This window comes from Salmo salar, chromosome 17, assembly GCF_965601325.2.
Source record: "Salmo salar chromosome 17, fSalSal1, whole genome shotgun sequence".
Lineage (NCBI taxonomy): Eukaryota > Metazoa > Chordata > Actinopteri > Salmoniformes > Salmonidae > Salmo > Salmo salar.
The window spans coordinates 11,808,948-11,835,584 of NC_138307.1; the positions used below are offsets into that span (position 1 = coordinate 11,808,948).

General features: G+C 45.3%; 1 protein-coding gene across 2 annotated transcripts in view; it reads right to left on the reverse strand.

Moving 5' to 3' along the window:
• LOC106575281 (E3 ubiquitin-protein ligase Midline-1) overlaps window positions 1–26,637 on the reverse strand; it is a 66,072-nt gene that overhangs the window by 17,464 nt on the left and 21,971 nt on the right. For both annotated transcript variants that reach the window (XM_014151709.3, XM_014151708.3), the window contains exon 2: window positions 17,381–18,155. In XM_014151709.3, the coding sequence (XP_014007184.1) occupies window positions 17,381–18,094 (714 nt within the window). In that variant the 5' untranslated portion in view covers window positions 18,095–18,155. The remainder of the gene's footprint in view (window positions 1–17,380; window positions 18,156–26,637) is intronic.

Below are 26,637 nucleotides of genomic sequence, written 5' to 3' on the forward strand. Positions count from 1 at the left end.
ATGGAGGAAGAGGTGTGATGGTGTGGGGGTGCTTTGCTGGTGACATTGTCTGTGATTTATTTAGAATTCAAGGCACACTTTACCAGCATGGCTACCACAGCATTCTGCAGCGATATGCCATCCCATCTGGTTTGCACTTAATGGGACTATCATTTGTTTTTCAACAGGACAATGACCCAAAACACAATTCCAGGCGGTGTAAGGGCTATTTGACCAAGAAGGAGAGTGATGGAGTGGTGCATCACCCGACCTCAACCCATTTGAAATGGTTTTGGATGAGTTGGATGAGAGAATGCCAAGAGTGTGCAAAACTGTCATCAATGCAAAGGGTGGCTACTTTGAAGAATAAAACATTTAAATATTTGTTTAACAGTTTTTTGGTTACTACATGATACTGTATGTGTTATTTCATAGTTTTAATGTCTTCACTACTATTCTACAATGTAGAAAATAGTAAAAATTGTCACAATGTGGCCCTTTGGGGGTGTATATTGTGTCTGCCCCCTCTTTCACTCTCCCCACCACAAGTTTTATGACATTCCGCCAGGTCATAAATACCTGGTAGAAACTGCCATGCATTATTAAGGGAGAGAGTCTACCAGAACAAAGAGCTTATCTTAGTTCAAAACTCCTAATCCCCAAAATGGGAGAACTAAACAATATTTCTACTTTTGAGAATGTGGGAATGGTCCGTGGACACTTAAAGGACAGTCATGACGAGTGTGTTTCATTTGGTGATCTCATGAACGACAGGAAACACACATAACTGTATCTCTTAAAGTGTACATTTCCCAGCTGTCAAGTATACATCTAAATATGTTGAAACATATGTGATTAAACATGAAACTATTTGTGAAAAGATGTAATGTGATGTTAACCTTCTAAATGAGAGTATGGATTTTCATATAAGGATTGACTAGTCAGTGGCCACACCCCCGTGAGCCCAGACATCACGTTAGGCATCATAGAACTGCCCCTTCTTCCAAAAGAGAATAAAACACTATCCTACAAAATATACATTAAGTCAGAGAATGCCAGGATGACGTCCCCACGTTGGAATGGCTACAATTCTATAAGCCACGGAGACCATACAGCTGTAGTTTTGGCTACACTGCTGGAAATGGTTAAACTCTGAGACTGTCGATCACTACAGAAGAAGGAGCAAATTCTAGTTGGCACGAACTACGAGTCTGCAGCTTGAAATTACGTAAACCTAGTACGAGAATACTGACAACTGCCAAAGCATCTATTCTATGAGAACCTTTCCAAATGGTACTCTGAAGTAACCATCCTAACCACCTACAACCACAAAATACATTGTGACATCTGGGAAAGTTAACCAGAGACTCTTATGAACTCTACAGGATGATAGACTGTTTTCAACAGAGAGACAACAACATTGCAATTTCTTTCAGAATGAGCGGCCGTTCATGTGCAAAGTATACTGCTCAAAAAAATAAAGGGAACACTTAAACAACACATCCTAGATCTGAATGACAGAAATAATCTTATTAAATACTTTTTTCTTTACATAGTTGAATGTGCTGACAACAAAATCACACAAAAATAATCAATGGAAATCCAATTTATCAACCCATGGAGGTCTGGATTTGGAGTCACACTCAAAATTAAAGTGGAAAACCACACTACAGGCTGATCCAACTTTGATGTAATGTCCTTAAAACAAGTCAGAATGAGGCTCAGTAGTGTGTGTGGCCTCCACATGCCTGTATGACCTCCCTACAATGCCTGGGCATGCTCCTGATGAGGTGGCGGGTGGTCTCCTGGAGGGATCTCCTCCCAGACCTGGACTAAAGTATCCGCCAACTCCTGGACAGTCTGTGGTGCAACGTGGCGTTGGTGGATGGAGCGAGACATGATGTCCCAGATGTGCTCAATTGGATTCAGGTCTGGGGAATGGACGGGCCAGTCCATAGCATCAATGCCTTCCTCTTGCAGGAACTGCTGACACACTCCAGCCACATGAGGTCTAGCATTGTCTTGCATTAGGAGGAACCCAGGGCCAACTGCACCAGCATATGGTCTCACAAGGGGTCTGAGGATCTCATCTCGCTACCTAATGGCAGTCAGGCTACCTCTGGCGAGCACATGGAGGGCTGTGCGGCCCCCCAAAGAAATGCCACCCCACACCATGACTGACCCACCGCCAAACCGGTCATGCTGGAGGATGTTGCAGGCAGCAGAACGTTCTCCACGGCATCTCCAGACTCTGTCACGTCTGTCACGTGCTCAGTGTGAACCTGCTTTCATCTGTGAAGAGCACAGGGCGCCAGTGGCGAATTTGCCAATCTTGGTGTTCTCTGGCAAATGCCAAACGCCCTGCACGGTGTTGGGCTGTAAGCACAACCCCCACATGTGGACGTCGGGCCCTCATACCACCCTCATGGAGTCTGTTTCTGACCGTTTGAGCAGACACATGCACATTTGTGGCCTGCTGGAGGTCATTTTGCAGGGCTCTGGCAGTGCTTCTCCTGCTCCTCCTTGCACAAAGGCGGAGGTAGCGGTCCTGCTGCTGGGTTGTTGCCCTCCTACGACCTCCTCCACGTCTCCTGATGTACTGGCCTGTCTCCTGGTAGCGCCTCCATGCTCTGGACACTACGCTGACAGACACAGCAAACCTTCTTGCCACAGCTCACATTGATGTGCTATCCTGGATGAGCTGCACTGCCTGAGCCACTTGTGTGGGTTGTAGACTCCGTCTCATGCTACCACTAGAGTGAAAGCACCGCCAGCATTCAAAAGTGACCAAAACATCAGCCAGGAAGCATAGGAACTGAGAAGTGGTCTGTGGTCCCCACCTGCAGAACCACTCCTTTATTGGGGGTGTCTTGCTAATTGCCTATAATTTCCACCTACTGTCTATTCCATTTGCACAACAGCATGTGACATTTATTGTCAATCAGTGTTGCTTCCTAAGTGGACAGTTTGATTTCACAGAAGTGTGATTGACTTGGAGTTATATTGTGTTGTTTAAGTGTTCCCTTTATTTTTTTGAGCAGTGTATTAGCAATTATCCACTGTGTGTATTGAATCCATTTTGTCTTTCCAGCTCTTTCTCAGTCCCCACCCCTTTCCTTTGTCTACCACGCCATCATATCGGCTTAGCCCACTAGGGACTTTTCTATCATTGTTAGTAACCAATATCTACTGTATGTTTATTATGTCATTCTGTGTGATAATTTAGTTAGAAAGTAAATAAATAATTAAGCCAATTTGTATATTTCTAATTCATTATGGAAAATAGGGTTCGTGCAGATAACCAAGAATTTTACAATGTTTGGAATGAGAACTGATAATAATAATAAATCATTAATAGAAGACCAATGGATCAGATATTAAAATATCTGAAGAGTTAAATTCGGGAAATTATAACTCTAACTCTTACATTTTCCCCTGGTGCCCTGACTTCCTAGTTAATTAATGTTTACATGATTAGTTTAATCACGTAATAATTAAACCTAGAGAATTGATTTGATTATATACAGTCTTCACATTTAATGATAGTCCAGACACGACAAAATAAACAAAAACACTTGAATGAGTAGGTGTGTCCAAACTTTTGACTGGTAATGTATATAATAATTTTGAACCAGACCTCGAAGTAGTTTTGTAATTGTTGTAAAAATTATTGGGGTTAAAAGGTTGCAAAACTGAGACAAAGGGCCACATTCACATGAAGAGTTTCGTTCCAAAACGCTATATCCACATATTTCTTGCATTTGTGTTTTATCAGTATAAGTGATTACTTAATTATGGGACACTTCATGTGTCTGCAACATTTTGCTGTTCTCAGATGTTTAATTCATAGATTTTAGATGTCTAAAAGTGTCACGACAGTGACGGATGGTGGCGCCCCTCCTCGGCCGGGCGGAGCTCGGCGGTCGTCGTCGCCGGCCTACTAGCTACCATCGATCCCTTTTTGTTTCACTTTCGTTTGGTTAGGTCTAGGTAGGCACACACCTGTTTTGGGTTAGTCATTAGTAAGGGGGGGTTATTTAGGTTAGCGTAGGATGTATGTGGTTGTACGTGATTGTGTTGCTTGTCCGGGTTTTGTGTGTTCGTAAGAACGTGTATTTAGTTTTTCCTTCTGCCAGTGGTTTCTTTTATTTTGTGTACACCACCGCAGAATCGTTCAGGGCTGCGCCCCTATACCTTGTCGACCACGTACAGTGCTTCAAATAAAGAAGGGTGGTCACGAACTCTCTCTGTCTCCTGCGCCTGACTCTACCTCTCCTGTTGTTCCTCGAGCCAGCCCGTGACAGAAATCACGTACCGTAACTAAATGGAGTCAGCAGGAGCTTCAGCGCCAGCCATGTCCATGGAGGAAACCGTCGACCAACTCCACCCTGCTCCACCGGCTGGGGAACGCCTTGGATCAGGTGTTGGCGCGCCTGGAGAGCTGGGACCGACGCGCTCTCGGCCCCCTGAACTCGGCAGGCCAACAGCCTGCGCCCCCACCAGCACCCACAGCACCCAGTACCAGTGGGGTGAAACTCGCTCCCCCCAGGGAGTACGATGGAACGGCCGCTGGGTGTAAGGGCTTCTTGCTCCAGTTGGAGTTATACCTGGCGACCGTTCGTCCCTCTCCCTCGGGGGAGGAGAGCGTCAGCGTCCTCGTCTCCTGCCTCACGGGTAAGGCCCTGGAATGGGCAAACGCCGTGTGGGACAGTCCGGACTCAGCCAGGGACAACTACCCAGAGTTCACCCGCCGCTTTCGGGCAGTATTCGATCATCCCCCGGAGGGGAGAGCGGCGGGTGAGCGGCTGTTTTACCTGAGGCAGGAGACGAGGAGCGCGCAGGACTTCGCTCTCGAGTTCCGGACCCTGGCCGCGGGAGCAGGGTGGAATGAGAGGGCCCTTATAGATCACTACCGTTGTAGTTTGAGGGAGGACGTCCGCCGGGAATTAGCCTGTCGGGACACGACCCACACACTGGACCAACTGGTGGATCTGTCCATCCGACTGGACAATCTGCTGGCCGCCCGCGGACGTCCGACCCGGGCCCTGCTCATTCCACCCTCCAGTCCTCCTGCTCCCACGCCTATGGAGATAGGGGGGGCAGCAGCCAGGAAGACTGGAGGGGGAGGTCGCTCCTGCACCTCATGTGGTCGCAGAGGGCACACTGTGGACCGGTGCTGGGGAGACTCCCCTAGGAGTCCAGAGGGCAGGCAGAGCGCTCCTTTGACACCTCAGGTGAGTCAGCACCAGCCTCACCCAGAGCCCCCTGTCCGTCACATGTATGTGTCAGTGTCCTTTCCTTGTTTCTCCCCTCACTCCCGGTTTAAGGCGCTAGTCGATTCAGGCGCAGCAGGGAGTTTTATGGACCGTGGGGTCGCGGCTAAGTTAGGGATTCCCCTGGTCCAGCCACTCACAACCCTAAGATTTCGTGGGGACAGAGGGCTCTTAAGGGGTGGTCAAATGAGTGCTCGGGCAGGTGCATAGGAGTTTCCATCGGTGCGACTACGGTGGAGAGTCCAGACCAAGTATCCACCGTGCACATTCCCTCAGAGTATGCCGATTTGGCTATCGCCTTCAGTAAAACGAAGGCGACCCAATTACCACCTCATCGACGAGGAGACTGTGCGATAAACCTCCAGGTGGGCGCTGCCCTTCCTCGTAGTCACGTTTATCCCCTGTCTCAGGAGGAAACAGCGGCTATGGAGACATACGTCACTGAGTCCTTGAGGCAGGGATACATTCGGCCATCTCACTCACCCGTCTCCTCGAGCTTCTTTTTCGTGAAGAAGAAGGAGGGAGGTCTGCGCCCGTGCATTGACTATAGAGGTCTAAATGCCATCACAGTGGGTTTCAGTTACCCACTACCTCTCATCGCCTCGGCGATGGAGTCATTTCACGGGGCGCGCTTCTTCACGAAATTGGATCTCAGGAGCGCATATAATCTGGTGCGTATCCGAGGAGGGGACGAGTGGAAAACGGCATTTAGTACCACATCTGGCCATTATGAGTACCTCGTCATGCCGTATGGGTTAAAGAATGCTCCCGCAGTCTTTCAATCCTTTGTGGATGAGATTCTACGGGACCTGCTCGGTCAGGGTGTAGTGGTGTACATCGATGACATTCTGGTCTACTCCACTACACGCGCCGAGCATGTGTCTCTGGTGCGTAAAGTGCTTGGGCGACTGGTGGAGCATGACCTATACGTCAAGGCTGAGAAATGTGAGTTTTCCAAACCAGCCGTCTCTTTCTTGGGGTATCGCATTTCCTCATCAGGGGTAGTGATGGAATGTGACCGCGTTTCAGCCGTGCGTAATTGGCCGACTCCCACCACGGTGAAGGAGGTGCAGCGGTTTTTGGGATTTGCCAATTACTACCGGAGGTTTATCCGGGGCTTTGGTCAGGTGGCGGCTCCCATTACCTCACTGTTGAAGGGGGGCCCGGTGCGGTTGCAGTGGTCCGCGGAGGCGGACAGGGCCTTTAGTCGTCTGAAGGTTTTGTTCACCGACGCTCCGGTGCTGGCGCACCCGGACCCCTCTTTGCCCTTCATAGTGGAGGTGGACGCGTCCGAGGCTGGGGTAGGAGCCGTGCTGTCCCAGCGCTCGGGCGCCCCCCCAAAGCTCCGCCCCTGCGCCTTCTTCTCTAGGAAGTTGAGTCCGGCGGAGCGTAACTATGATGTGGGGGACAGGGAGCTGTTGGCTGTGGTCAGAGCCCTGAAGGTGTGGAGACATTGGCTTGAGGGGGCACGTCACCCTTTTCTCATCTGGACTGACCACCGCAATCTGGAGTACATCCGGGCGGCGAGGAGACTGAACCCGCGTCAAGCCAGGTGGGCGATGTTCTTTACGAGATTTCGGTTTAACATCTCGTATATCCCAGGTTCCCGGAACACTAAGGCCGACGCACTGTCTCGTCTCCATGACGCCGAGGAACGGTCCACCGATCCCACTCCCATACTTCCAGCCTCCTGCCTGGTGGCACCGGTGGTCTGGGAGGTGGACGCGGACATCGAGCGGGCGTTACGGACGGAGCCTACTCCTCCGCAGTGTCCAGTGGGTCGTAAGTACGTTCCGCTCGATGTTCGCGATCGGCTGATTCGGTGGGCTCACACGCTTCCCTCCTCGGGTCACCCAGGGGTTGAGCGGACAGTGCGTGGTCTTAGTGGGAGATACTGGTGGCCCACCTTGGTGAGGGACGTGAGGCACTATGTCTCCTCCTGTTCGGTGTGCGCTCAGAGTAAGGCTCCCAGGCACCTGCCTAGAGGGAAATTACAACCCCTCCCGGTTCCACAACGACCATGGTCCCACCTGGCGGTGGATTTCTTGACCGATCTCCCGCCGTCTCAGGGCAACACTACGATCCTGGTCGTTGTGGACCGGTTTTCTAAGTCCTGCCGTCTGCTTCCGTTACCCGGTCTTCCTACGGCCCTGCAGACCGCAGAAGCCTTATTCACCCACGTCTTCCGGCACTACGGGGTGCCCGAGGATATCGTCTCAGATCGAGGCCCCCAGTTCACGTCCAGAGTGTGGCGGGCGTTTATGGAGCGACTGGGGGTTTCGGTCAGTCTGACCTCGGGGTTTCACCCCGAAAGTAATGGGCAGGTGGAAAGGGTAAACCAGGAGGTGGGCAGGTTCCTGCGGTCCTACTGCCAGGACCGGCCAGGGGAGTGGGCAAGGTTCGTGCCATGGGCCGAAATGGCTCAGAACTCTTTGCGCCACTCCTCCACCAACATATCACCATTCCAATGTGTGTTGGGTTATCAGCCGGTCCTGGGGCCATGGCATCAGAGCCAGACGGAGGCCCCTGCGGTGGAGGAATGGGTTCAGCGCTCAAGGGAGACCTGGAACGCTGTGCAGGAATCCCTGGAACGAACCAGGGTACGACAAAAAGCGAGCGCTGACCGGCACCGCAGCGAGGCCCCGGTGTTCACCCCAGGGGAGAGAGTCTGGCTCTCGACCCGGAACCTGCCCCTCCGCCTGCCCTGCCGGAAGCTGGGTCCGCGGTTTGTGGGGCCATTTAAAGTCCTGAGGAGAATAAACGAGGTGTGTTACAGATTACAACTTCCTTCTTATTATCGCATTAACCCCTCGTTTCATGTGTCTCTCCTCAGGCCGGTGGTAGCTGGTCCGCTGCAGGAAAATGAGGTACGGGAGGTCCCTCCACCCCCCCTGGACATCGGGGGGCCCCCGGCGTACACAGTCCGGTCCATCTTGGACTCCAGACGCCGGGCGAGGGGCCTGCAGTACCTCGTGGACTGGGAGGGGTACGGCCCGGAGGAGAGGTGCTGGGTACCGGTGGAGGACATACTGGACCCAGCGCTCATCCGGGAGTTCCACAGCCTCCATCCGGATCGCCCTGCGCCTCGCCCTCCGGGGCGTCCTCGAGGCCGGCGTCGGCGCGCTGCGGGAGCCGCGCGTCAGGGGGGGAGTACTGTCACGACAGTGACGGATGGTGGCGCCCCTCCTCGGCCGGGCGGAGCTCGGCGGTCGTCGTCGCCGGCCTACTAGCTACCATCGATCCCTTTTTGTTTCACTTTCGTTTGGTTAGGTCTAGGTAGGCACACACCTGTTTTGGGTTAGTCATTAGTAAGGGGGGGTTATTTAGGTTAGCGTAGGATGTATGTGGTTGTACGTGATTGTGTTGCTTGTCCGGGTTTTGTGTGTTCGTAAGAACGTGTATTTAGTTTTTCCTTCTGCCAGTGGTTTCTTTTATTTTGTGTACACCACCGCAGAATCGTTCAGGGCTGCGCCCCTATACCTTGTCGACCACGTACAGTGCTTCAAATAAAGAAGGGTGGTCACGAACTCTCTCTGTCTCCTGCGCCTGACTCTACCTCTCCTGTTGTTCCTCGAGCCAGCCCGTGACAAAAAGCTACAGTTGAAGTCGTAATTTTACATACACTTAGGTTGGAGACATTAAAACTCGTTTTTCAACCACTCCACAAATTTCTTATTAACAAACTATAGCTTTGGCAAGTCAGTTAGGACATCTACTTTGTGCATGACACAAGTAATTTTTCCAACAATTGTTTAGAGACAGATTATTTAACTTATAATTCACTGTATCACAATTCCAGTGGGTCAGAAGTTTACATACACTAAGTTGACTGTGACTTTAAACAGCTTGGAAAATTCCAGAAAATTATGTCATGGCTTTAGAAGCTTCTGATAAGCTAATTGACATCATTTGAATCAATTGGATGTATTTCAAGGCCTACCTTCAAACTCAGTGCCTCTTTGCTTGACATCAATTGGGTTGACATTCAATTGGAGGCAGCTGTTCCTCGTTGCCTCTAATTGAAGGTCCTTTTTAGTAGGGGTGTTTTTTCCTGTGTTTTGTGGGTGGTTGTTTCCTGTTTTGTGTATGTTGCACCTGACGGGACTGTTTACGGTCGTTTTGTTGTTTGTTTGATTTTGAGTTAAATAAAAGTAAATATGAGCACATCACACGCCGCGTCTTGGTCCCCATTAGACGACCCTCGTTACAGAATGTACCACGTTCATCTGTACAAACAATAGTATGCAGGTATAAACACCATGGGACCACGCAGCCGTCATACCGCTCAGGAAGGAGACGCGTTCTGTCTCCTAGAGATGAACGTAATTTGATGCGAAAAGTGCAAATCAATCCCAGAACAACAGCAAAGGTCCTTGTGAAGATTCTGAAGGAAACAGGTACAAACGTATCTATATCCACAGTAAAACGAGTCCTACATCGTCAAAACCTGAAAGGCCGCTCAGCAAGGAAGAAGACACTGCTCCAAAACTGGCATAAAAACGGCAGACTACGGTTTGCAACTGCACATGGTGACAAAGATCATACCTTTTGGAGAAATGTCCTCTGGTCTGATGAAACAAAAATAGAACTGTTTGTCCTTAATGACCATCATTATGTTTGGAGGAAAAAGGGGGAGGCTTGCAAACCGAAGAACACCATCCCAACCGTGAAGCACGGGGTGGCAGCATCATGTTGTGGGGGTGCTTTGCTGCAGGAGGGACTGGTGCACTTCACAAAATAGATGGCATCATGAGGGAGGAAAATTATGTGGATCTATTGAAGCAACACCTCAAGACATCAGTCAGGAAGTTATGGGTCTTCCAAATGGACAATGACCCCAAGCATACTTACAAAGTTGTGGCAAAATGGCTTAAGGACAACAAAGTCAAGGTATTGGAGTGGCCATCACAAAGCCCTGACCTCAATCCTATAGACAATTTGTGGGTAGAACTGAAAAAGCGTGTGCGAGCATGGAGGCCTACAAACCTGACTCAGTTACACCAGCTCTGTCAAGAGGAATGGGTCAAAATTCACCCAACTTATTGTGGGGAGCTTGTGGAAGAATACCTGAAATGTTTGACCCAAGTTAAACAATTTAAAGGCAATGCTACCAAATACTAATTGTGTGTATGTAAACTTCTGACCCACTGGGAATGTGATGAAGAAATAAAAGCTGAAATAAATCATTCTCTCTACTATTATTCTGACATTTCACATTCTTAAAATAAAGTGGTGATCCTAACTGACCTAAAACAGGGATTAAATGTCAGGAATTGTGAAAAACGGAGTTTACATGTATTTGGCTAAGGTGTATGTAAACTTCCGACTTCAACTGTATATATCCATTGTTAAGCTGGAATGGAATGTTCATATCGTGTGTATTTGACTGTCGTGTATGGTTGTCTCACCAAGGTATCTCAACATGAATGCACTAACTGTAAGTTGCTCTGGATAATAAATATTGATGTCACAAATGTATATTTCGTACAGTTCTTTATAAAAACAATATGTTACAGAATTTCCCTGCCGAGGGCACTGTGGGACTAACTTCCAGCATGTGTGCCACATGTGACAGTGCAAAGCCTAGCAGTATTACTTTTTTATCTGAGAATGAGATGGATATATAGTGTTTTGGAATGAAACTCTTCATACGTTGATAGACAAGTAAAAGATAGACAACCAAATAAGAGTAACTTCGATGTTGCCTTTACATATCAAAATAATAAAAATGTATATCTTTAAAAAAATACATTTGTAAGGTCAGAACTGCCATTGATGATCCTTTATTTTAAGGTAAAGAGGTAAGACAGGAGGTTAACTCTTCAAGTTAAAGCAGAAAGGACAACCAAATATTATTTAAAATAAGTTAGATGTTCTTCATACATAGAAAATCCACAAAATAGTCGATCCTTTCAAAAATAAATGTTTTGATAGCAAACTACAGTTTTGTAGATTGATCAAGTGTCATGACTTCCGCCGAAGTCAGTCCATCTCCTTGTTTGGGCGGCGTTCGGCGGTCGACGTCACAGGCTTTCTAGCCACCGCCGATCCACTTTTCATTTTCCATTATTTCTGTCTTTGTCTTATCACACCTGGCTTCACTTAACCAATTACTTGTTTATTATTTAACCCTCTGTTCCCCATGTTGTATTTGTGAGTGTGTCACGATTACCAGGATCAGTAGAGAGGCAGAGTCAGGTGCAGGAGACAGAGGTCCGGAGTAATAGTGGGTTTTAATAGAAAATCCGGGAAAAACACAAGAAGCCGAAAGGCACATAAATTAAACTCGGGAAAACACGTTCCCAAAACAAAAGACGCACGGGGCGCAGCCCGGTAAATATAATTAGCAACGAGCGCAGCACTCACTCACAACTGTCCAGAGTTGACATAAAACAATCCCGCACGAGAACCCAAACTGAAAATACACACTAAATAACCCCCCACTAATGACAGACACGAAACAGGTGCGGGATAGACAGACAAAACCAAAAGACACAGAAACATAGATCGGTGGCAGCTAATAGGCCGGCGACGACGACCGCCGAGCACCGCCCGACCGAGGAGGGGCGCCACCTTCGTTGGATACTGTGACAGAGTGATTGTTTATTGTTACATGGATATTTGTCAGGCGCTTCACTTTTGTTTTAGACCGTGTTTTTGGCACTAGTATGTGTTAGTTGCTGTCATATGTTAACCGGTATTAAAGTGCACCTGTTTATTATACTCCGCTCTCCTGCACTTGACTTCGCCTCCCATATACACGCCTTACATCAAGTTGATGCATTTTTCTATTTCAGACAATATAACTTCATTTTAGATGTACTGTGCCCGAAATTATTAACATCCTTGATAAAGATGAGCAATAATGACTGTATGAAATAAATAATAGAAATACTGAGCTAAACTGTATGCAAAAAAAAGGGAAATTATATTATTTTATACTAAACCAATTGCTCAGAGAAAGAGATTTCGTTTAACAAGTCGTATTTTTTTTACTCAAAAAGGTAGGTGTCAAAATGATTGACTCCCCTAAAGATTCTTATTAAGAAAGTAATCAAAAGTTTAGTATTTGCTCCCATATTCCTAGCACGCAATGACTACATCAAGCGTGTGACTCTACAAACGTATCGGATGCATTTGCAGTCCGTTTTGGTTGAGTTTCTGATTATTTTATGCCAATAGAATTATATGGTCATTAATGTTTTGTGTCATTTTGGAGTCACTTATATTGTAAATGAGAATAGAACATGTTTCTAAACAATTCTACATAAATGTGGATGCTAACATGATTACGGATCATCCTGAATGAATCATTAGTAATGATGAGTGAGAAAGTTACAGAGGGTCAAAGATCATACCCCCAGGACCCCCAGGTTTTCTTCACACAAATTCTTCCTACCATTGATGTCCAATGGTGAATTTTTGCAACTTTTCCATTAAAAAAAACAACCCTAAACCATAATCAGGTTTAGGCCAATGCTATGTTTCGGTAAGGTTCAGGCCTATGCTTGGGTCTCACAGGGTTTAACCCTATCCCAAACCTTAACCCTTACCTTAACCAGTCGGAATTAATGTCTAAACGCAGCTGTTGAGTTTTGACGTTTGTCCCCCCTGTGCAAACGTTGAATACTGAAGTGAGACCATAAGATCTTGTTGGTTGTTGAGCAGAGGATACATAATGTTGTAACAGCCATAGACTGTATATCAACTTCTCTGATGTACTGTACGTCAACTTCTCACATCTTGCTTTATTCTTAATGTGTTTGTATTGCTTGTGTATCTTGTCTCAGTGTTAGTTTGTTTGTTTGTGTGCCATTACGTTCTCCACACTTTATCTGCGTCAACTTTCTCTTCATCTCCATCAGTTCTCCATTTCTCCTGTTTCATTTTCCCAAGCTGTTTCCGTCTGATATAAACTCAGTGATTTTGTTTACGAAGAAAGGCAAGCAGCTTTCAGCTATTTACTGTCCCTTAATGGACTCCTTCATGTGCACACCATGTGGGAAAGTTGCAGGATCCATCCATGAAGTACATCTGCATTAATTCCATGTGATTTTGTGCCATTCGTTTTGTTGACATCAAATGTATACAAAATCATTTATATCACTATTTACCATCTATTTGCAGTGTTCATGATAAACGTAACGTTTCTCCTGACACTACTCTGCCAGTTGTGCAAAATGCAAGCCATAATGCTGCATAACGTACTGTACATGATAACACTTCCGAAACAGTCAATGCTTGTGTTGTCTGTGGTCCGTCCCTTGGCCTAGACCCTTGAGACACAAAGTCATCTGCATGGCCGGTCATAGATCAGAGGCAAGGCTGCAGGCAAAGAAAGGGTCATGACCATGTAACAGTATGACTCGATTACTCCAGGGCATGGGGGGAAGAAGTTGTAGTGGGGCTGAGTAAAGTGAAGAGTTATGGCCAAGCCAGGAGCTGTGCCATTGGGGAGGGGAGGAAGACAGAGGACAGTCAAAGGTCTTTGCTTAGCTACTACAAGTTTATCATGATTCTGCATTGTTAGATCAGAGCTTCCTCTATGACCCAGATCCATGGACCTCTGATGCTATTTTGAACCATTTCCTCTCTCTGTACGTTTCCGTGAAATGGTAATTTTATCTCCCAAAAGGAAAGGGTGTAGGCACAATGACCTAGCCCCTTCACAGAGGCCCACTGCCACCACTGAAAATACTGCAATCATAGGACAGTAATTTCCCTTCAATCGTTCGGTAGCTCAGCGTAATATGAGTACACGTTTAATGATCCTTAATGTTTTCTTTCAAGAGTAATTAAAAGTCAAATCAATACTGCATGAATTTTACATGGTGTGGTGCAAAGGGTTCTGGTAGTAGTGACCTACATTCGAGCTTCGCCTACCCTTACAGGAGTGTTTTCATGACACTACACATCTTTAAATCCTTCAAAAGGTGAAGTGAGAGAGATTAGACGACAGCACGAGGCCTTTTGATGCAGGTCTGTCGCAGAGTGAGAGTATTAACCAATCGTAAGCCAATCCTGGGTTGTGTTCATTCGGCTCCAAATGGAAGCAAATGTTTGTATTCTGTTGCTTAATTGTTACTGTTGTCAAATAGGAAAATGTCAAGGATTCTCAACACTGAGAATATTACCCCCCAAAAAGATCCACTTCACTGGACATACATCAGCATGTTCTTCCTCTACAGTAGGTAGAAATGTGTTTATTTTGCAATTGCAGTGCACACGTGGTATTGCGTTGTCACTGCATCAGGAATTATCTCCATTTTATAACCAAGAACCCCAAAGCCCCAGAGCAAGTCTGTAGTCATGCACCTAGGTACCCATTCTAGTTTTGAGGGGGGCAGCATTTTTTAGACTCACCTAGGGGCAGCAGAAGATCCATGAGAAATGCATGTATACCACTATGAAATTATTCAGTGTACTAATTGGGAGATCCACTGACCTTAATCTGAATGCATCTGTCTGTAATAACGCATACATAATATGGAAGTGAGGCAGAAAGACACTGTAGTGTAGAATAAAAAACGCTCCATCAATGGTTCATCTCTCTGAAAAACAAAAATAGCCAGTGCTTCATTTGAGCTGGATCTTTCCGGAATAGGATCCAACACCTCTCAGTTTTGCAAGGATCCGGTAGCCTACCTCTCATGGCATGACATTTTTTTTTCACTGTTTGCAATACACACTGAACATAATAGTCAGTGGTTAGTTTGGCCCAGATCCTGCCGGAATAGGATCCGGCACCTTTAAGTTTTGCCAGGATCCGGTAGCCTACCGCTCCTGGCATGAAGCATTATTTACACTGTTTACAATGTAAAAATTCAAATCAAAGAGATCTGCCCCCTAAAAAAGGTCATGTGAAAAGGTTAACCCGGCCCGGGTTTATGGTTCGCCAACATTGTAGTCTGGTGGCCATTGAATCACTCACAGAACTAGAATGATATTCATTTTCTATATCTATATCTATATCTCCCCGTCTCTCTTGCTCTGATAGACGCGAGCCTGCAACTATCACCTCTCCAGTGTTGCACTAAATTATAGAATTGCTGCTGTCTGTTCTGAAATAAATGAAATGATTCAGAATTCTACACCAGGAATATGTCTATAATTTAGCCACAGAGGATCAATAGCTTAATGAAAATAACACAAGGATTGGCCTCGGGAACGCGCGGCAAATCTGCCAGTGAATATCATGCGGCCAAAACAGACCTTTCGCAATATTTCAAATACAATCGCAGGAAAACATAGGTTGGAAAGCAAATAGCTACTGCTAAAAAGAGAAGACTCTAATATGTCTGTAGGATACCAAAATATTTGATCAACTTCCAAATAGGCCTGTTCAGTGAACAGCATTGTTTTACAAAGTAAAACAATAGAGAGAGAGGCTGTTGACACCAGCGCATTGTCCATGACTGGTGAGTGAGCTGTGGATCATTGGGTGAGTCAGTGAAACTGGAAAGCTTTTCTAGGATTTTAATTTCTACCTCAGACTGTACAAAATGGCAGTGTTAGACAGGCAGCCCAATTCTGATATTCTTTCCACTAATTGGTCTTTTGACCAATCACATCAGATCGTTTCCAGAGCTGATCTAAGACCAATTAGCGAAGAAGAAAAAAAATATCAGAATTGTGCTGCCTGTATAAATGCAGCCTTTGTGTGTCTCCACACATCTATGCCTAGGCTATTGATGGATTCAAAACAAGGTCGTTTTTATTGATCTCAGATTATCAGTTTGTCAGTGTCAAAGTAGCCTGTAATTTCTATAATTTGTGCTGTATTAAAAAAGATTCTGCTAAAGTCACCAGTCACTTAAAATGAAGTAGAATTGTATGAAATGCTTTTATAAAAGGACACATTCTTCCCAGACCATAGGCAACAAATGATGTCGCCATTTGTGCAACTTCTGCAAGTGCCTCTACTCTACTGCTCTATGCCACTAGGCAAATACGATGATATGTTTGCAATGCTTTATTATAAAGCAGTTTTTTTATCATGCATTCCGGTACCTCAGATCCTCACAGGTCACCCCCCTCTCGTGCTCACTTTTTGTTTGAGAACCTCCCGATTTACAAATTAAGCATTGATAATAGTTACATTTGGACTTCAAAAAAAAAAAAAAAAAAAATGTATGGAATGAAAAAAAATGAAATGTATGCATTCACTACTGTAAGTCGCTCTGGATAAGAGCGTCTGCTAAAAATGACTAAAATGTAAAAAAAAAAAAAAAAAATGTGTTACTTCTGTAATCAGAACACTTTTCTAGACCACTTAACATAGACAGGAGAGATGGAGCAGATTGCAAAAGATGCCACTGAAAATCAGTGATCACACATGGCCTTCTCACAAATCAAACTCTGGTCTTAATTTGTTCTGCAGAATCCATATAGGACACATCCATCAAACACCACACTTCTGGGGACCACCATGCCCTAACAGACACCCTTCTTCACATGGCAGCAGGCCCCCATCCGACAGCCCCCCTGAGTGTGCTTCAGCTCCCCCCTGAGAGACGGGGTAATAACAGGCCATCTCCCAGTGGGCCCTCCCTAATAGCCTCTAACACGACCTACCAGTCACACTCAATTAAACCAACCCTCACCAAATGGAGCGATTACCACTGTTTAACCTCAACCTTCTGAATGCAGCCATCTTCCTCATCACTTATAAGCCCCTATTTTCACACTGCCTGCACAGGAGAAATGCAGAGAGACCATCTTGGCATTTTGGGGCGGTGCAGTACTTGTACTAATTGTATGATTAGGACGCTCCGCTAATGATGAAACAAAATATGATAACATAATTTTTTGTTGGAAATCTAGGCTACATAGTTAGTGAGGATTATAGTGCACTCAAAACAAAATATAGTAGCTGTATTTCTTCACCACAACATTACACTTACAAAGTCACACCTACGATGGTGAATGCACAATCGGGCATCTCACTTTCTCACTCTTTTCACTTCACACACAGCTTTCCACAGCTCCTCACTTCTCGCTTTTAATTCTTTACCCCGTCACACACATTATCCACGGCCGTTCTGATGCCGCCCCTCCTCAAAACAACATGTCCACCAGCAGAGCATAGCAACCAGGTTCATGCATACATTCAAAAAGTCATCCCTTACCTTGAGTTTCTCGAAGCGGTCGCTCAAGGCCGCCACCTGGTGGTCTCGGTGTCTACCCACAAGTTTGCACAGCGAGCAGATGAGCTGTTCGTCGGTGACGCAATACATGTTCACTTTTTCCTCCTCGTGCTCCAGGCACTGCAGCCCCCGCAGGTGGCAGTCTGGCATGGGCTCAATCAGACGGTGGCCTGTGAAGGGCTTCTTGTTGGGGTGCGTGGCGCGCAGGCACTCGTCACAGTATGACACCTCGCACGTCACGCACGTCTTGACAGCATTCTGCGGCGGGTCCTGCTCGCAGAACTGGCACTGTACGTGGCTGGGCGGCGTCCCAGGGCTGGTCATGGCGGTGGAGGCGGGGACCAGGGCCAGGGCGAATCGCCCGGCGTCCTCGCTAGGGGAGTTGGGCCCGCTCTGGGGCAGCAGGGCCAGGGGGCCGGAGGAGGTGGCCCTCTGGACGCGGGCGATGATGTTCTGGAGGGTGACGTTGCGTTTCAGTCCTTCTAGGCCACGCTGCGGACTGAGAGAGATGACATAGCGGCAGGTGGGGCACTGGAAGGCTCCGATGGACTGGACGGGCTCGTTGGAGGCGCAGTGGGATACCAGGATGCGATGGGCGCAGCCGAAGCACAGGCTGTGGGCACAGGGCAGGAGCAGTGGGTCCTCAAAGAGCTCTAGGCAGATTGGGCAAGTCAGCTCTGACTCCAGCGCGTCCATCCTCTCAGGTGGAACTCAGGCGCGGGCGTGTCAGCGAAATCCAGGTTAACTGCTCAGCTATCTGGAGAGGTGGACAGAAAGACTTAACCGTTCAGATAAATACACGTGAATGGTTATCTAAAGTTAGCTGATCATTTCCATTGTCATCAGATGTAGTACTTCAATGGAAATAAAGCGATAAATGAATTCAACCAAAACGTGGAGTGTTGAGCTATCAGAGCTTGTATTGTTTAAAATGTCCACAATATATGGGTGGATGCTATGCTAAATAAAATGTTGAGGTCATAGAAATAACAAAGCAAAAGTCTCTTCTGTTACTTTATGTTTCCTTTATTTATTTGTCTTAATTGTCTAATGTTAATAAACAGAGGACAGGAGTACAATTTATGTTAAAACATCTGTCTCAGTAATGGCAAGTTGTAAAACACTGACTGATGGTGACTCAGAGCCCTTGTCAAAACCAATAAGGAGGGATGTTTTTTTACTTCTATCGAAACCTGGTTACACAACTCAATACATTACACAATACATTTGGCAATATACATTTGTATATCATTTTTGTAGGCTTCCAGGTGGGTTATCTAATCCACAATTGATGCTGAATGCAGATAATCACTCATCAGAACAGAGAACTGAAACCCATAACGCTGTCTAGATAGGTCAGCTAAACACTCATGCCATTGTCTGAGGTGGCGTGTGCCAATACTCTCCCGACGCCATGCCATTCTCTCAATCCTGCGGCAGTGAAAATGTACCCTCAGACTTCCGGTTGGCCGAGTACAGCAAGGGGCAAATGATTTTCAATAAACTGATGCTGAGCAGAGCACAGGAAACAGGACCTGTCTACCTGGAAATATCATGATTTTACAGCTACCCAGAACCATTACGTGATTTTACGTGACCGTGGTAATGCTGACCTGATTTAATCGAACGGTTCAATTTGAACCCTTCTTCAAAGTCTTATGTCAATAAGTGAATAATCCTTCAAAGTCAAAGAATAATCCTTCCTCTAATAAAGCAGTTTTTCCAGGGATGTCCCCGAGTGTAGTATTTTCAACAGATGTCACTGTTTTCTGTACTCGTGTGTCCAGCATGTACAGTACTATACATCTCTCTGACCTAGTTCCAAGTGGGAATAGACTGCTAAGCAACGCCACTCCCCTACCCCCTGGAACTGTGACAGACACAACACGTCTTATATAGCATTGAATGGTCTCTGAATTCCTCTGATCTGGGAAATTGAGTCCACTGAATGTCAACTGCAGAATGCTTAAACCGTCGGTCATCGGACAGACGCTGTAGTGACAACACACATTCCTTATTAAGGATCGTACATTGTGTAATAAGTCATACGTTTTAAAAACACGTACACCAAACATGCCTAGATTAATTGACCGGATACCGAACTGAATAAATCAATGTAGCGCGCACCGTACTAACAATGACTTGGCTATCAGAGACAACTGCAGTGACCCAATCGTTTCCCTGAACTCAGTGAAGAAAATCCCTTGACTTCAGTGTACACCATTAAAGTGTGCGACTGCATGTCAAAGTGTCTGCTCTCAACCTAATAACACCAGATATACCATGAAACAGCTGAATAGATTCCTCTGGTAAAAGTCCAAAGCAAGTAATAACTTGAATAAATAGAATACGATGGAATAGAATAGTCACTTTAATAATGTTTACATATTTTGCATTACTCATCTCATATGTATATACTGTATTCTATACTATCCACTGTATCTTAGTCTATGCCACTCTGATATTGCTCATCCATATATTTATATATTCTTAATTCCATTCCTCTACTTAGATTTGTGTGTATTGGTATATGTTGTGAAATTGTTAGATATTACTGTTAGATATTACTGCACTGTTGGAGCTAGAAACACAAGCATTTCGCTACACCCGCAATAACATCTGCTAAACACATGTATGTGACCAATAAAATTTGAATTGATTTGAAGTGGAGCCGCCGTCAGACTTTGCCATGGTCTTTGCCCTTCTTTAACACGCGGATCCCCTTTTAGCCTACCCGCTCAGTACCCACCGATGGATCTCGCTCCCGTGCACTCAGCATTGCAGACATCTCTACTGAGGAGGAGGATGATGCTACAGAAGCTGAAGAGCCCGAATCAGAAACACAGGCAGCAGGGAGCTCAGAGGACAGATCCCTGAGCATGGAGACACAGCGGGGTGGAACACCGGTCCACAGCAGGCATCACTCTGCTGCCTGCTTATCCCTTATCCTCCTCACGCACACACTGAATACGCAAAGTCGTCTAGTGTAGCTGCCGACCAGCGTTTCACAGGAGTTTCACAGGAGCCACAGAAGCACAACAGGAAAGGACAGAGTTGTCCCGACAATTCCAGGAAAGTTAGCGAGAGTTAGAGCGGTTCACTAGAGCGGTTAGCTCTGTGGACAATCCCACTTCACACACAAAAAGTGACACTGCAATCTGTCGGACCTCACAGTGGAGGAGGGAGAGAAGAGAAGAGAGGGGCAGAGAGGGGGTGAGGGAGAGGGTATTGTCTTCTCTCTCCCTTCTGCTCATTTATAGCTGTGGTCCAATTAAAATCGGCAGGGTTAGTAGTTGAACTGAGTCTGAACCTTTAAGATCAATCAAATACTATGTGGAGTTATGTTAGTGTGCTGATATGCAGACTGAGAGAGTCGCAAGTTGAATTACAGTATTTTCCATTTGCTAACTGTCATGGCATTAACCCTTTCTGTTGTAACTAACATGGTGCCTTAGGCAGGTTTGGTTGAGAAAGTTAAATGTTGCTGGCTTGGCAATTGAAGCCAGGTGGGGACAGGTACAAAGAATGTAGACTCACACTGACAGCCAGCTAGGCCATAGCCAGACTAAAACATGGCCATTGAAGACGAGGCTACACAAATCTTCATACCAAGTTGAAACCTAACCATTAACAACAACAAAAATGGATTTACCGGTAAGGAAACTTTATCACTTTCAGCTAAATTTGCCTGAACTGTGAGTAAGTTATATGGTCCCAAGTAACATTTAGAGTAGACTTTTTTAAAGTATGAGGGAGGGGGGGGGGGGGGTGAACTTACTGTTGAGAGTTACAATAGTAGAATACATGGTGCAATTTCTAAATTTGGTTGTGCATCAGCAGTTTTTCTCTTGTTATGTCAGTCACTCAATTCGCCTTATCAGCTAACAATTTTTTGATTGGTAAGTTAGTCTAGCCAGCTATTTAAAGTTGTTATCGTGGCAAAATACTGATGCCGGCCATGGTCCCAGGGGCCCTGAACTCCAAGGGTCCCACTTTGATTTTGATATTCCCCCTCACTCTAATATCATATTAACATGGCATAATGTGTAGAATTGCATGAAATTAGCTGTAAAACTGCAAAAAAATATGTACGTATATATATATATATCTCTTCCCCGTGCCAAAATGTGTTATGAAATTGCAACATATTCTTTCTGGTCCCAGAAAAACATTGAATTTCTCATTTGGGTCCCAGGCTGAAAAAAGTATAAGAACCCCTGATTTAGAGCACTATGCATATCCCCTTGTGCCTCGCTGGATATCTTGTCTGTGTGTGGAGGCACTGGTTGTATCTTTAATTCAACTCAGTTGCTAGAGGTTGTGGCTTTTTCACTATCTTTGATCTGTTAAATTTTAAACAGATCCTTTTTCTCTCCAGTTTCTAAAAACAGTCACTTCATGAAGAGTGGATGAAAAGATGAAAGGGGAAGACAATATGATGTATAAGGGTGCAAAGATCAGATGCTCTGAGACAAAAAGGAAAAGTATTCAATTGGAGATTGGTTAACGCCTTTAAGCTACAGTATATTGAAATTGGATATAAAAATAGCCCTTATGCTATCATAGTAAGCTTAAGTCTCCTACTGAATGTTTGTAGCTAGAGTAGCCAAACAAAACACCCCTTATTCAATAATATGTGGTCAAGATTCCCTTTCAGTTCAGGACAATGGGACTATCAAAAAAGGGAGATCCCATACAGTGGATACCATTTTATAATCCCACGCTTGTTATCCCAGAACAGCTGAAACTTAAAATAAAATGTAAATTAAAAAAATTAACCAGCAGAAAGCTGCTGTAACAAAATGGAGGGGAATATTGTCTATCCGGTGGCTTGACGTGAGCGACTGTGGCATCCCATGGAGCGCAACGCTCAAACTAGGTCAAAGGCATTGACCTACCTAACATAATCAGTGTGTGTATGCATATGCACTTTCATTTCCAAATGAACTGAGACGGGTGAAAAAACGAGAGGAGATGCACGAATGGAGATGGTTCATACTTTCAGGGCAAAAGTATGAACCATTTATAGGTAGCGTAAATACAAACATCTCTTCTACATCTCGCGTAATTTTTGGGGATTAGATGTGAGATACATACTTCAAATATCAGTTTTATTTTGCAATTGTTAATGGTAAAAAAAAATGGTTGCATTATTTTGGAGTTGAAAAAAGGGACAAAAATACAAATTAATAATTATGGTTTTATAATCTCTATACAGTATCTAACAAGAATCAACGCTCACATGTCCATAGTTCATATATCACGACATAATCTATAGTTTCCTAACCACGGCCAAAAATAACAAAAAATTGTTGTAGCTACCTAGGACTTTTGAATTTTTTTGCTTCTCTCGAAACACGTTTAATAACCTAAAGGCAGATTAGAGGATTGGATGTTAAGAGTAACAACATTCTCTTTCAGACCCACAAAATTGGAGCATCTGAGATTAACCCCTGACCCTAAAGTTTCTTTCAGGAGCTGACCCCCCCCCCCCCCCATACAATTTACCTGAAGTTGTAGATTTTTTATTGAGTATGAAATTGACACCACCCTTTGAACCATAGAATAACATTTGGTGCCTGGTCTTCATGCCCCTGATGTCTGCTTTTGTTGTCAATATATACTGTAGGCATATTTCCAAAGTCATTGTTGAGAGTGTGAAAATATCCACTACTAAATGGCAATTGGACCCTCTGGTCTTGGCATAAAAACGGATTTGTCACAGCTACAGTCCCACAGCCCCAGTCCCTCCACTGTTCTGACACCAGTTATAGAGTGTATTGTTACCCAGTGTCTCTCTCTCTCTCTCCCCTTCTCCCCATGACCGTCGCATGCAGTGCCCCCCTAATCACCTCTAATGACCGCCCCAGACCGTCCGTCAGACTCATTAGCGTTAGCATTTAGCCTCTTGCCCCCCTCAATCTCGGCCTGCCTGTCTTTGTTTCGGCCCCAGACACCCTGCCTGTTTATCCATAATCCGCTCCTGCCAGTGTGTCTGTGACCAATCAGAGACTTTCATGTTGAAGATCGGGTCAGTCACGACTAATGGGATTGGACGCTGTGTTTGAGGCTGGGGTGCGAGCCGGGCGATTGGGGGGGACCTGGAACCCTAAATTGGCACATCTGACTCAGGGGGTCTCTCTGGCTATGATCCTCATCTGGCTCCCCCTTCCTGACTGACCCAGATATGGAATAATAAAAAAATAAAAATGTTATTAAAAATTACATTTGTGTTGGGGACAGATTGGGGAAGAATGGAAGAATGTGTTTATATAATAGTGTTTATAAAGCTGACAGGGCCAGATGGAAAAGTTTCAATGACGCATGTGTGTACTGTATGCGTGTGTGTGTTAGCAAGCAAGCATATGTGTGTGTGTGTGTGTGTGCGTTGCGTGTGCCTGTGCGCGAGCCTGCGTGCCTGTATGCTTAAGTGTGAGTGCATGTTTGCACAGCAAGTCTGCATAAAAAATGGCTCTCCCGTGAAGTAGTGACCCACGACATACGCCTCATTTCCTGAAACGAGTCACATATGTGAGGTTATGAGTTTGTGTAGAAAGCGGGAGTCTATCCAGTTTACGGTGGAGACATCTTATATGACCTGTGTGATGTAAATAGTACACAAATCCTTTATCTATAATGTATCATACTGTATAGGATCGTTCCCCTCTCCCTCGCTCCACTCCCTTACATCCCAAGACAGATGACGAGAGACATGTCTTATGAAGCGACTATGCAAGTATGTGTGCATGTTTACATGACAGTGTATTAAATGTGTGTGATTGTCTCCCGTTCAGAATAGCTGAGACTGTTGATGTGATTCTGTGATACTGTTCAAGACCCAGCTTTAGTTTCCACTGACATGGCTAAGTGTCAGTCAGTGACAGGGGAAGAGAGAGGGGTCAGGGGTGACATATGCCTCTCCACTCATCAGCCAGTTCTGGCAGAGTCAAAGACCCAGTGCCGGTCGGAGAGAGTGGGAAAACTTTACCTGGCGTCTATGGAATGTTATATGGAGCTAGGAAGCTTATGGTACTGAGTTTAACAGACATAGAGGTCAGAGGTGGGAATGTAATAAAGGTGTGTGTGTGAGTGCACTCGTTTGTGTGAGTGTGTGCATACACCTGTGTGTGTGTGTGTGTGTGTGTGTGTGTGTGTGTGTGTGTGTGTGTGTGTGTGTGTGTGTGTGTGTGTGTGTGTGTGTGTGTGTGTGTGTTATCTTCTCTCTGACACGCATCATATAGTGCATACTGATACCCTGTTTCTACCAGCAGAAGGTGTCGCTATAGACTGCAGACACAGTCATGGGATTGGGGGCCCTCGTCCTGACATGTCAGTGTAGACTACAAGTCATGTGGTGTGCTCCATCAGTGTATACAGGTGCATACACGTGTGTGTGTGTGTGTGTGTGTGTGTGTGTGTGTGTGTGTGTGTGTGTGTGTGTGTGTGTGTGTGTGTGTGTGTGTGTGTGGTTATCTTCTCTCTGACACGCATCATCATAGTCATACTGATACCCTTTTCTACCAGCAGAAGGTGTCGCTATAGACTGCAGACACAGTCATGGGATTGGGGGCCCTCGTCCTGACATGTCAGTTAGACTACAAGTCATTGGTTGCTCCATCAGTTATACAGGTGCATACACCTGTGTGTGTGTGTGTGTGTGTGTGTGTGTGTGTGTGTGTGTGTGTGTGTGTGTGTGTGTGTGTGTGTGTGTGTGTGTGTGTGTGTGTGTGTGTGTGTGCGCGCGCGCCTGTGTGTGTGCCTGTGTGTGTGTGTGCCTGTGTGTGTGTTTTGAACTGTGTGTGTGTGCAACTGTGTGTGTGTGTGTGTGTGTGTGTGTGTGTGTGTGTGTGTGTGGTGTGTGTGTGTGTGTGTGTGTGTGTGTGTGTGTGTGTGTGTGTGTGTGGTTATCTTCTCTCTGACACGCATCATCAAGTCATACTGATACCCTTTTCTACCAGCAGAAGGTGTCGCTATAGACTGCAGACACAGTCATGGGATTGGGGGCCCTCGTCCTGACATGTCAGTTAGACTACAAGTCATTGGTTGCTCCATCAGTTACACTCCAAGAGGCTGACCCCAGGTTATTCTTGGCATGCTTGAACTGACCTGGTAAACAATCGTATAAGGTCATAACAGCATACATAACACCCTACACATGGATCAAGTTAGAAGCTCTATGAAACCACTACGGGAGGTGTTTAAGCAGCATTTGTGTAGGTGATATCTGTTTATGTTTCACACTTCAAATACTACACCTTTTATTGAGTTTTCTGTAGTAAAAGACATAAGCTGACACATACCCGGAGGGTAAACTATAAAAAGAAAGAAAGAAAGTTGCACACTAATTATGCTCCCAAACATTTAATGGGTATAACAACCAACGTTTCAGCATGCAGGGCCTTCTTCTTCAGGGTTTTCTGGGCAATGTACCATGCCAGCACAGCCTGTCTATTCTCTTGCCTGTTTTAATAGTGTTGTTTGTCCATTCTTGTGATATGAATGGGAGGACTGTCAAATTCTTCAATTTGGTAGGGTTTGCGGGGAATAATAAAGGTATATTCCACAAAAAGTATATCTATATAGGTATGTATGTATGTATGTATGTATGTATGTATGTATGTATGTATGTATGTATGTATATATGTGTATATGTATGAATGTTTACGTATGCATATGCATATGCATATGTATGGGTATGTACGTGTATGTATATGGATATATATATTTACCAAAAAAAGATATGGGGGATTGGAAATGGTGCAGACAATTACATTGATGGAAACAACAATCTTTCTGCAATATTAAGCTGATCCACCCCTAAAAAAAATATATAAATAATAATAATCAAAAAAAAGATATATACATTTTAAAAATATCTTCAATTTATACACAAAAATGATCGTCAAAGTGACTTTGTAAAACGTTTCAAGAAAGAATGCTCTCTGGTGGCAACAATGCAGACGTGCAGAAGGACACATCCTTATACATTTGAGCATCTGCTTCTCTGGATCTTGAGAGAGACGGCTCTCATCACTACACATTCCATCATTTCCCCCAAAATGGCAACCACCAAACTAAAGTCACACTTTTCCTATTTCAATTGTTCTCGCTCTACTGTGCCGAATGACTATGACTGATCGCTGGAAACTGAAAAACTGTGTTCCTGTCCACACAACTTCCCTGATCGAAGAGGCAGAGCCAAAATCCCAAACAAGTCTCTCGTTGTCAAAGGCTCATTG